Source organism: Apodemus sylvaticus, chromosome 1, assembly GCF_947179515.1.
Source record: "Apodemus sylvaticus chromosome 1, mApoSyl1.1, whole genome shotgun sequence".
NCBI lineage: Eukaryota > Metazoa > Chordata > Mammalia > Rodentia > Muridae > Apodemus > Apodemus sylvaticus.
The window spans coordinates 82,603,664-82,616,179 of NC_067472.1; the positions used below are offsets into that span (position 1 = coordinate 82,603,664).

The following is a 12,516-nucleotide window of genomic DNA, read 5'->3' on the forward strand; positions in this document are numbered from 1 at the left end:
TCCTGGAGGCTCTGACCTAGTAATGGATTAATCTGTTGGATTTGTAACTTGCTAACATTTCAGAAGACAGAAGGAGCTAGGACTCTGGCCTGGCTGGAGAAAGGTCACAGCAGAACTGCCTTGAGGGATAGTTTCTGTCACTAGCCCTTTCCTGACTCTGCTTTCTGGGTACCAAGAAGTGAGTGGCCTTTCCTGCCACGCTTTCCCCTCCAAGAGGTTTCTGCCTTGCCATGGGTCTAAAGCAGTGAGCCAGCTAACAGAAATCTCTGGAAATGTGAAAATAAGCCCCTCCCCTTATTTATCTCCAGGACTGTGTCACAGTGAAGACAAATGACCAATGTGGACTGGGTGGCCAGACCTGCCTCAAAAACAAGTCATGGCAGTGATCCCAGCACCCAGGAGACTGAGGCAGGGAAATTATGAGTTTGAAGACAGCCTGGGCTACCTGGTGAAAACTTGTCTCAAAAAAGTTGAACAGGTAAATTCGTAGTAGAATCTGATGGAATGTTCTAAACAGTAGGAGTGTGCCAAGCAAGAGGAATTAAATGCTGACATGTGTTTGAATTTTTCATGTTAAAATATTGCCAAAAATAAATATGGCAATAGATATGTTAGTAGGCTTAATAAGGCTTTGTTATCCATCTCTTCTCAAAAGGCAAGTTGGGATGCTGACTCTCACGGGTGTCCTGCCTGAGTCCTTTTATTTGCTGCAAGGATGCTCAGCAGGAAGTTTCCAGAAGTATTTTGTGCTGAGTTCTGACACTGTCAGGAACACTGCACAGAGAGATTGAAGTGAGCCTTGTACACTGTGGGAGCTGAGACCTAATCAGAGAGCACAGCCTGCTCCAGTCCGTTCAGATAAACAGTGCCAGAAAAGACGCTCGGGGCAAGCACTATCTAATCTGTGAATGACAACTGCATCTGGCCTCGGTTCCTGAGCTAGACTCCTCTCATTGGCTGCTGGCTTTGACTATCAGTTGACCCTGGGGTCAATCTAGGATAACTTCAGCTTCTACCTACAGGAAGTTTCTAGTTATTAAAAGACAGAAGAGGAGGAGGAAGAGGAGGAAGAGGAGGAGCAGAATGAAGGGAACAAAGGAGAGTGTGTTTCACTATACAATAAGCCTTTGTATCTCAAAGGTACCCCTTATTTAAAGTCTGGCCATTCAGGAACTAGCCCAGTGAGTCAGAGGACCTAGACCACAGTACTCCTCCACATCTGGACTCATGCTGAAGGACCGGGGGATCAATTAGGGACCATCCTTCTTGATGCTGGCTGAGTGGGCAGAAGGAAGTACAGCAGCTGGATGTGGATGTGGTAGCACACACCCTTGACCCTGACAGGGAGGTCACAAATTCAAGGTCAGTTTGAGCCACATACCGAGCCTGTCCCAAAAGCTAACTAAAACAAGATAACTCAAATAAAAGACAGTTCCCCTTAGGGACGGTCCACTACCAGCTCCCAGGGCCCTGGCTGGCGGTGGCTCTGTATTAGGTTCTACACACGCTGTGTCTCTCTTGATGGTAAAGGTGTTAGAGGGAACCTCAGAAACTGTCTCCCGATGAGTCTGCCTCTCATCCAGGTCTGTGGGAAGCCCTCACTACTCTTGTGAAATCAACGCCACCTGGTTATACCCCAGCATGAAGCTTAACGCATGATCTTCACTAGACGAATGCACAAAGGAAAGACAGAAGAACGTGTGGTTGCTTGGTAGGCACCTCAGGTGATGGCTCAGTTTCCATGTTCATAAGCAAAGCTAAACTCTAAGGATGGGAAGTGTTTGATGCTGTCCTCTAATATGGTAAATATGCAGTAATATCTAAAGGCTGAGGAGGTGCTCAGTCTGTAACCTGCAGTGATATCTAAGGGCTGGGGAGGTGCCCAGTTTATGCTTGCTGTGCTCAAAGAGGGTCATACTTTGAACTCCAGAACCCATGGAAAAAATCTGTGTGTGTGGTAGCACACTTAGAAACCCCAGCCCTGGAGCTGGCGAGATGACTCAGTGGTTAGGAGTATTGACTGTTCTTCCAGAGGTCCTGAGTTCAGTTCCCAGCAACCACATGGTGGCTCACGACCATCTGTCTATAAGGGAATCTGATGCTCTCTTCTGGCCTGCGGATGCATATGCAGTAGAGCACTTATACATTAAATAAATAAAATAAGAAAATCTCAGTGCTGAGGAGGCAGAGATGGGAGGATCCCAGTCAGTGAGCCTAGGTGAATTGCTGAGCCTCAGAGCCCAGTGAGAGTTTCTCTCTTAAAAAATAAGATTTGGCTGGGCGGTGGTGGCGCACGCCTGTAATCCCAGCACTCTGGGAGGCAGAGGCAGGTGGATTTCTGAGTTCGAGGCCAGCCTGGTCTACAGAGTGAGTTCCAGGACAGCCAGAGCTACACAGAGAAACCCTGTCTTGAAAAACCCAAATCCAAAAAACCAAAAAAAAAAAAGATTTGGCTCCTGAGAATCAAAGGCCCAAGGCTAACTCTGGCCTGGAAGTACATGTGCATAAGTATGCATGTTCGTCCACACATGAATGTGCACATACATGTGTATACACACATGTAATAAATAATAAATTTTCAGTGGATAACAGCAAATAGAGAAGGTATAGAAGACAGTATACAGAAAAAAATATCTTTATGACCCAATCCAGGGACTGTGTCATCTGTGCTACTGGGAACTATGATTTGGGATGTAGTTTCTAAAGGCTATGGAATGTCCCTCTCAGTCACTCTGGGACCTGGAACCAACAGACATTCTTTCACAAGGTCCCAAGTGTCAGGTGAGGAAGGATGGGTGAGGGTTTTTGTTGTTGTTTTGATTGGAAAGAAGGTGTTACTCTACAGACTGGGCTGGCCAGGAACTCATGTAGGCTAGGATTGCCTCAAACTCATGACAATTCTCCTGCCTCAGCCTCCTGAATAGTAATATAACAGGCATGAACCATCACATCTAACTAGGAAAAGGTATTTTCAAGTGAGACATTGTAAGGAAAGGGAAGGAAAGGAAAGGAAAGGAAAGGAAAGGAAAGGAAAGGAAAGGAAAGGAAAGGAAAGGAAAGGTGATAAACAGGACTATGATAAAACTGAAATCTGTTTATGGAAAAACTCCAGTAATTAAGTGAATGGTTAGGTGAATCTTTATTGGTAGAGTACCTCCATGGCCTGCGCTAGGTTCCATGCCTGGTATCACATACACACACACACACACACACACACACACACACACAGAGGGGGGCAGGGGAGGGAGGGAGGGAGGGAGGGAGAGAGAGAGAGAGAGAGAGAGAGAGAGAGAGAGACAGACAGACAGACAGACAGACAGAAAAGGAGAAGCCTCTGAATAGAAAACACATTTCTAACTCCTAAGTTCCCCCAACAGCTTGCTTCCAGAACTGATTTTGCAAATTCCAGAATTTATAACCTCTAAGAAAGTGTCATGAGCACCATGGCTCCCCACAGTCCAATAGAACAAACTAAAAGCCCACAAGTCACAGAATGGTTAGTTACAAGATCTGGAGTCACTCTACACAAACCCCACACAACGACTTCTCACCTCACCTCACTACACGGCTAAGGATAGCCAGCTGCACACATCCAATTCCATGCCCACTCAGCTTTAAGGAGTCAGATCAACTGCACTAAACTCCACTGAGTAGGGTGTGTAATTGAAACTGTAACACTGAGGCAGGAAGTGAGCGGCCAGATGAAAGGGGAAGACGCAGCGAGAAGAGGTGTGCATCCAGTCATGGATGTTCCTCTTACAACGCATCTGTGCTTTACGGCTTGACTCTACGCTTACTATGTGCTGACACACCTGCCTTTATGTTTGCCTAAAGCAAACTGAATGGTGGTTTATGTTCTCACCACCAAGGCACTGACCCAGGGTGGGCTCACTCTCTCCTTGCACCACCCAAAGGATGTCTTTGTTAATAATCCCAGGAATTTTATTTTATTTTTCCTACTTTATGGTTCAGGGCATGGAACACAGGGCCTGTGTGCCTGGGCTAGCAAAGTGCCACTGGGCTGCGCCATGGCCTAATATCATCTTGTTATAGGACAGTGAGAGTGCACAGCTCTGTTCACATTGTCCCTTTGCCTGGCTTTATGTGGCTATGCCCACTCCCCATAACCAACCTCCCAGCATGCAACGTCACTGTCTGCTTTCTAGAGAAGATGGGATCATCATCTGAGAACACCTGCTATTCCTCTCAACTCTGATGAACAGCCTGCATCTCGCCACCCTTTCTCCTTCCCCGTCTGATGAGTTAGACCCTTTTGCTTAGCAGGTGCTTGCAGGCCAAATCTGACAACCCAGCATCACCCTCCCAGACTCATGGATGGAGAGAACCAGTTCCTGGAAGTGTCCTCTGACCTCCACAGTCTGTGGCACACATGTAAGCACAAACTTTCACACGCCTGTGTGCACACGTGCACGCGCACACTCACAGACACACAGACACACACACATGCACATACCCAAATGCATGCACGCACATCATACTCTTGGCATATCTGAGCTATTTTGTGTATGTACTCCAGTTTCCCTATTTTGCATGAGGTCACAAGCAGGCCCAGGTCCCCTGCTCATCCAAGCCTCCTTTAGACTCCTGGTAATCTCCGTAGGGGACTCCATGTGTTCCAGTCAGCCACTTTTTAACTTCTCATAGTCTCTAATCCCCTAACGCCCCCTACTTTGTCGATTTTTAAATCTTCATATTACACCGCTAAATTCAGTTATTGCTCAGTGGGTGGCTCTGATGCCACCTGACACAGACATAGGCCTGAGGAACATGAGGGAAAAGCCTTGGCAAACCACTCTCTACCAAATCTATGCCAGGGGTGTGGCCCGGTGGTAACAGTTCTGGATTCCAGCCCTAGCAGACACAGACAAAAACCTAAGTAGATATCTCATCTGTCCAATTCATTGCTGACCTGCCCTCTCAGTCAGAAATAGCTCAGCCACTGTGTCACACACATGAGCATGGATGTACAGGTGTGCGTGTGTTTTAGCTAAGAGCAGCATGTTGTGCCTTTTGCATATAAGGGACTGTAAGGTTTTCCTTTGGGTTGTGACATTGAGAAGATCTTTTTGATCAGACTCTGAGTGCCCTGTGTGTACGGTGGACACTGGGTCCAGTCAGAACTGCATGGGACGAGGTTCCTTTTCTTCTCACTTGTGCAGCGTCTGTCCCCAGTGGCAGATGTAGTGGCTGTCTGAGGAATATCCACAGTGGGAAGTGTGCTGGCCTTCCCACGGTTGTTCCCACGCCATATTGCCCTCCCCCTTCACACTCACCTGGCCAGCAATGTAGATAGGAAGGAAGATCCAGGCCAGCATCAGCACAGAAAACAAGCCCTGTACGGAAAACACAGTCAGAGCTGCCCCTCCTACATGATGGAGCCGTTCCCCTGCACCTTGAGCCAGCCTAGCCTGCACTCCACCCCTGATTCAGTCCTGTGACTCCACCCCTGATTCAGTCCCTGCCTCGCTGAGTGGCTCGCTTTCCCTGACCTTTACACTTCCATTTTTAAAATGCCAAGAGACTAATGACATAGGGAAGAGTTCTCGAGTTCTCAGCTTCTTAGAGGTGAGGTGGGAAGTTCATTTTAGCTAAGGAGTTGGAGACCAGCCTGAGCAGCACAGTGAGAATCCCCAGAAAAACATAACAAAACAAAACAAAAACCCCAAACAAGCAAACCAAAGAGGATAAAGGAAAGAGGAAGCAGAAAGAAAAGACTTGGGGACATCTATCTCTGTCTCCTAGTACCACTGTCCTCCCTGGTCGGCTCTGCACCTCCATTCTATTCCCCTGCAGGGGGGGGGGGGGTGCGGAGGGAGCTATGTTAACAGGGAGCTGAGGCTTCTGGGAAGAGTTACCAAGGCAAGAGCCATCTTCCCCCTTATGAATTAGCCATAAGAGAACCTCACTAGACTGCTTCAGGAGAATCAGTCCAGTGGTACTGAATGAGCTTTTAGTCCACGCCAGCCTTCAAAATCAGGAGTTCGATCAATCTCCATGCCACCTCCTAATGTACACAGAAGGTTCAGGAAAGTCAAGCAACTTGACCACGGTCACACAGCTTTCGAGTATGAATGCTGAGACCACCTGTATCTTGCCTGTAGGGGACTCTTACCGTGTGAAAGTATATGTGACATATATGTCTGTGGCTGGCACAGGGTAAGCACTTAAAAATATTTGTGATTATGAACAACACAGGTGCCCCTAGAAAAAGGTACACTGTGAGATGCCTCCAATGAAGAGGAGTGTGACGAATCCGGCTGTCTCTGTGTCTCCCGGGACATGAAGGACCGACAGCACTAGCACTTCATTCCAGTGTTGGCCAACTGATGCCTAAAATATATGGCTATGCTGTCACCTGCTGCCTGCCACTTCCTACATAGGCAAAGAAGCGTCCTGAGCCTCTTGAATTTTTGGATTGTGGCCCTATAGGTCCCCACCAAGCAGATACAGAGAGACACAAATAGCTTTTGTTGGCCAGGAGCACCTTTGAAGCCTCTTGTTTGCTTAACTAAAAATGTCATCCACTTTTAAAGTACCAAGTAAGTATTCTCATGACTCCTCTAGTTCTTACTGAAAAACAAAGGTGAGAACAAAGGTATCATGGCAAAACTCACATTAAGCTCATAGGCAGCAACAGAAATGCCCACAGCAGCGCCAGACCCTGCTAGGCCGATGAAGTGTCCACTTCCAACATTGCTGGCAAACAGGGATGCACCCACCTGTGGGGAGATGGATGGGAGAGACCCTGGAGCTGGGCCTGGAGAAACGTCCTGACTCCCAGTTCTGACCAGGTTTGAAAAGGACCAAGACAGGTGGGGAAATAGGCTGTGGGACCATTCTGTCCTATGTGCCTTATCTGTACAGTGCACAGCTGGAGAATGTGTCTGTAGCATCCATGGTTGATTACGGGTAAATACCTCGTGATGCCAACCAGCCCTGCTTCCAACTCAGCAAAGTGTGTGCATGTATGTGTGGTGTGTGTGTGTGTGTGTGTGTGCCTGTGTGTATTATTTGACAGTATCTGCAGATCCACTTAAAGAGGAATAGCTAATTGGACTGTTGTGGTTGTTATCTGTGCCTCCAGTCCACTTGGCCCCACGGACAGCCTCCATTTTCATTCTGACATCTAGCCCAGCATGTACCCCTCAGGTCAGGTGTTATGTGCAAGAACCAGGCTTTAGCCCAGGCAGAGCATCAGTCTACCCTAGCCGTGGCAACTGGTACAGCGATGAGCTGGAGGTGCAATCAGGGATGCAACAGTTGCCAGAGATGCTGACATGGAGGGAGGTAGATGGTCTTCACATGCGGGTCTGGACCTGGAGGGGGGTGAGCAGTCTGGAGTGGGGTTCTCATGAGGCTGAAAGTGTTTGACCATAGAGATCTTAGAGAAGGAGAGCGGCTAAAGCAGATAAGTGACAGATGATGGATGGATCAATATGTGACAGATGGTGTATGCGTGTTGATTGCTAGACAGATGACAGGTAGATACTAGATCAATAGATGGTAGAGGACGTTTTAGAAACTAGGTTATCCGGCCATAGCAATATTGGTAAATTGAACCTCTGCAAGTACCCTGCAGGCAGGATGACAGATTCTTTTTGTGTAGGTAAGCTTGAATTGGAGCAAGTTTTTTCCTAGTTTTCACTCCAGCTTGAAGACGACACGGAGTGAAACAATGTCAGAGACTGAAGAGTCTTTGAGAAATGACTTAAAACACACAGCTTTGCAGTGCTTGTATAGGAACCAGAGCCTTGTGTACCCTAGGCAAGCATCTACCACAGAACTCCATCCCAGCCTAAGAAGAGATGAATTAAACCAGAGACCACTTACTGGCCACCACACCATGTTGCCTCCAGCCAGGAAGTAGCCTTTCACAGTGTCCCGTTTGGTCCTCACTGTGGACTGCAAAGAAGAAGAGGGCTGTGTGAGGAATGCCGTGCTCAGCCATCCACGGAAAGCAGAGACTGTGAACCACAAGACCACATTTAGACCGAGATTCATTTTCTCTGACTGAAACTTTGACATGACTATCTCTAGGGCAGACCTCTTCTCTGGCCAGGTAAGTCCTGCCAGTGTCCGCTTCCATGTTTGGGATGACCTGCATGTCATCTAGACATCTGAGCTGCACACCTGTGGCTTGCCAGTGGAGGCTCCAAGTGGATTTCATTGTTGTTTTCAATGTTCTATAAACTGTTTATGTGAGGTTTTCCATAAGTACCAGATCATTTCTTTTTATCTCCTCCTCCTCCTCTTCGTCGTCGTCGTCGTCGTCTTCTTCTTCTTCTTCTTCTCCTTCTCCCTCTCCCCCCCCCCCTCTCCTTTTCAAGATAGGGTTTCTCTGTGTTCTGAAACTCTATTTGTAAACTAGACTGGCCTTGAACTTTCAAAGCTCCCCTTGCCTCTGCCTCCCAAGTGCTGGGATTAAAGGCCTGATCCACCACATCCAGCGCCAATTTTTTTTTTTTTTTTTGAGACAGGGTTTCTCTGTGTAGCCCTGGCTGTCCTGGAACTCACTCTGTAGACCAGACTGGCCTTGAACTCAGAAATCTGCCTGCCTCTGCCTCCCAAGTGCTGGGATTAAAGGCATGCGCCACCACCACCTGCAGCCAAATTATTTTTTTAAATACATTTTTTACTTTCTTACTTTAAATTTTGAAATGGGTTCACAATGTAGCATGGGCTGGCCTGGGACTCACTATGAAGATCAGGCTAGTTTAACTCAGAGATCTGCCTGCCTCTGCCTCCCGAGTGCTGTAATTAAAGGCACACATCATGCACAGCCAACAGTGCCTCCCCATCGATCCCTATGGGTTGCTGTTTGGGGGTTTATATCACCGCTGTTGAAGAGACTGAGGCTGAAACCCCGGTCTATCCACGCTGCTGTAACACAGTACCCAGAGGTTGGGATCTGTAAACATGAAATCTCTCTCTCACAGTTCTGAGGGTCAGAGGTCAAGGTGGTAGCAAGTCCAACCTCTGGAGAGCCTGTCGCTCTAGATGCAGCCTCCTCTATGTCCTCCCCCATGTGATGGGAGAGAAGGATGATGCAAAAAAGACTGGCAAATATCTTTATCTCTTTTACAATGTCCCTACCCTCCTGACAATCACTTTCTGAAGGTGCTGCCTCTTAATGACAAGTCACAGAGGCTAAAATCCAACATGAAGCTTGTAAGGAATGTAAGTGGTTCATTCTCGTATTCAGTCTCTCTGTGTCTCTGTGTCTCTGTGTCTCTCTCTGTATCTCTGTATCTCTGTATCTCTGTATCTATCTATCTATCTATCTATCTATCTATCTATCTATCTATCTATCTCTCCCTCCAGGGTCTCATGTAGCCTATGCTTGGTATCAAAGTCTCTATATAGCTGAAGGTGACCTTGAACTCTTGATCTTCCTGCTTGCATCTTTAAGTGTTGGGATTACAATTGTACATCACTGTGTCCAGTTTGTGATGCACTGGGGATATAAACTAGGACCTCATGCATGCTAGGTAATCACTCTACCAACTGAGCTAGCCCATAGGTATTTCTTTATTTAAAACTTTAATTACAGTTATCAATTTATTCGTTTGTGTGTGAGCACGTGTGTGTACAAGTGTTTGCCACAGCATATCTGTGGAGATCAGAAGGCAGTTTGTGGGACTCTCCTTCCAGCAGGTGAGTTCTGGGGATCAAACTCGAGTTGCTAGACTTGGGAGCAAGTGCCGTTACCCACAGAGCTATCTTGCCAGACCCCATAAGTAGTTCTTAAACATACCCTATGGAAGGATATCCATCCCCATTCATTATAAGTGAATGTTAACAATGTCCTGAGATATCCTTTTCCCATGTCAGGTTGGCAAAATGAAAGCAATACATTGCTACTGAGGGTGGTACACAGGCTGGTATATGTCACTGTTAAGGGTGCAGACTAAAACTAGCTTAAAGAGGGCATTCTGATGGCAGCTGCTACATTACAAATGTGGGTTGTCTTATAACCTGACAAATCTACTGTAGGGAAAGTATCCTGCATTAGCCTCACTCCAGAACAATGGGTGTGCACAGTTGCCCTGTTACAGTGCTGTGGTAAGAAACGGCAGAATAAAAGTCCAGATGACCAGCACAGGTCACTGTATACATCACACTGGAAGCATCTGCAGGAACACTGCAACTTCTAAGAAAATGAAGATGGTTCTATGTACTGATGCAAAAGATGTCTAGGAGACAGGGCTGGATGGAAACAGCAAGGTTAGAGAAAAGACAACAGTGTGCCAACACACACACATGTGTACACACACATACACACAGGTACACATACACTACACACACATACATTACACACATGTACAGATATGTACATGAATGTATACACTACATACACATATACACATATGTATACACACTACACACAAACACACATACATACACTATAAACATACATGTACTACACACACATTGTTTTCTCTGTTTCTCTCTCACTCTCTCACACATACAGACACATGCTACACCACACACACACACACCATTTGCTCTGTCTCTCTCATAAACACAAAATTATTTTCCCTGTCTCTGTCTCTGCCTCTCTCTCTCTTTCTCTCTCACTCTCTCTCTCTCTCTCTCTCTCTCTCTCTCTCTCTCTCTCACACACACACACACACACACACACACACAAACATTTGCTCCATTTCTCTGTCTCTGTCTTCCTCTGTCTCTCTGTCTCTCTCTCTTACACACACACACACACACACACACACACACACACACACAGTTTGCTGTCTGGTCACGTTATTGCACACCTGTAATTCCAGCATTCTAAAGGCTAGTGCAGGAGAGAAGGGCCACAAGTTTTAAGCCAGACTGGGCTGCACAGCAAGACTTTGTCTCCAAAGTACATAAATTCATTTTGATTTGCCTTTAAACCTAGAAGAATATATTAATAAATTGTATGTCCAAAACTCACGAGTTAATAATATTAGTCACCTCTGAAGGAAATGATCTTAGTGGGACTTTATATGATATTTATTAAGCTACCATTTATTAAGCTCCCATTAGTTTTGAACCATATGACTATAACTGTATTACTGTGAAAATGCATATATACATGCATATATAATATATAATATTATTTATATGAGAGCATAGTTTTCTTTTTTTCCTTTTTTAAAAGAATTATTTACTTTAGGTATATGAGTACATTGTAGCTGTCTTCAGACACACCAGAAGGGGGCATCAGATCCCATTACAGATGATTGTGAGCCACAATGTGGTTGCTGGGAATTGAACTCAGGACCTCCGTGAAGAGCAGTCAGTGCTCTTAACCTCTGAGCCATCTCTCTATCCCTGAGAACATAGTTTTCAAAGTTAAAAAAAAAAAATTAGTCTAGCTCATAATTTAGTAATAGATTAAAGAATCTAAATTCTTAGGGCCAAGGTTTCCTTTATCTGTAAATTAGGGTTAAGAGTGCTCACATTCCTTGCATAGGACCAAAGCTGGGTTCCCAGCACCTACATCAGGTGGCCCACAACCATCTTATATCCTCTCCTGGTCTTTTCTTCTGACTTCTGTGGGCACACACACATGATCACATATCTATACACACATGCACGCATTAATAAAGTAAGAAAATACTGGTTTTCTAAAGATATTTTCCTTACAAATTACATAAAATAGCAAAATGTATGCCCAACATGCCGTGCATTTAAAAAATTCAGCGTCTCCCTATTCTAGCAATGTGCTCTACCACTGACTTATACTCCAGGCACCCTGTATATTTTAGGGTAACTTTTTGAGACAAGGTCTCACTGTGCATTCCTGGCTGTCCGGGAACTTGCTATATAGGCCAGGCTGGCTTCAAACTTAAAGAGATCACCCACCTGCATGTGTTTATGTCCTAATTGCTATAGTTCATGTCTTCCTTTCTTGGTTCTTGTTTTCCCAAAGGACAGGTTTTGACCAGATATTTTTCCTTGCTCCATCTCTCACCTCATCTCCTGGCTTACCCATAATCCAACAGCCAGGACAAAGAGGAAGTACAGAACCAGGACGACAATGTCTGCAGGCTCCATGCTCTTCTGAGGAAAGGCCTCCAGGGCATCATCAGACTGTGGGGGCTGAGGGCGGAGTGTGGTGCTCTCCATGGTGCTGAACGAGCCTCTCAGTCCTGGGGAAAGCAAAGCAATGTTAGATTCCTTTTCTTCTCTTGATCTGTGGCTGCCTGCCCCCACCCCCCGCCCCATGGAGCAAGTGAGAGAGAAAGAGAAAGAGAGAGACCGAGAGACAGAGAAAAACTGAGACAGACAGAGACATAGAGACAGAGACAGAGAGATACCTAGATGGAGATCTGGTGGAGACAGTTTTAGGAAGTCAGATCTATCCCTCTGACCATCCACTCTTTCACCTACTCAGGAAATACATAGAAACTCACACCACTGCGGTTGATTTGTTTGTTTGGTTTTGGTTTTGGGTTGACAATTCAACTATTCACTCAGCAAAAGATAAAGAACAAACAATTTAAAGAG

The 12,516-nt window shown here is 46.0% G+C and overlaps 1 protein-coding gene across 1 annotated transcript in view; it reads right to left on the reverse strand.

The window, feature by feature from the left end:
• Positions 1 to 12,142, reverse strand: part of Slc5a11 (solute carrier family 5 member 11) — a 39,617-nt gene extending 27,475 nt beyond the window's left edge. The window contains exons 1-4 of the mRNA XM_052174804.1: positions 11,998 to 12,142; positions 7,852 to 7,923; positions 6,636 to 6,740; positions 5,295 to 5,354 (exon numbers count right to left, since the gene is read on the reverse strand). Of these exons, the coding sequence (XP_052030764.1) occupies positions 5,295 to 5,354; positions 6,636 to 6,740; positions 7,852 to 7,923; positions 11,998 to 12,135 (375 nt within the window). The 5' untranslated portion in view covers positions 12,136 to 12,142. The remainder of the gene's footprint in view (positions 1 to 5,294; positions 5,355 to 6,635; positions 6,741 to 7,851; positions 7,924 to 11,997) is intronic.
• Between the last annotated feature and the right edge of the window lie 374 nt (positions 12,143 to 12,516).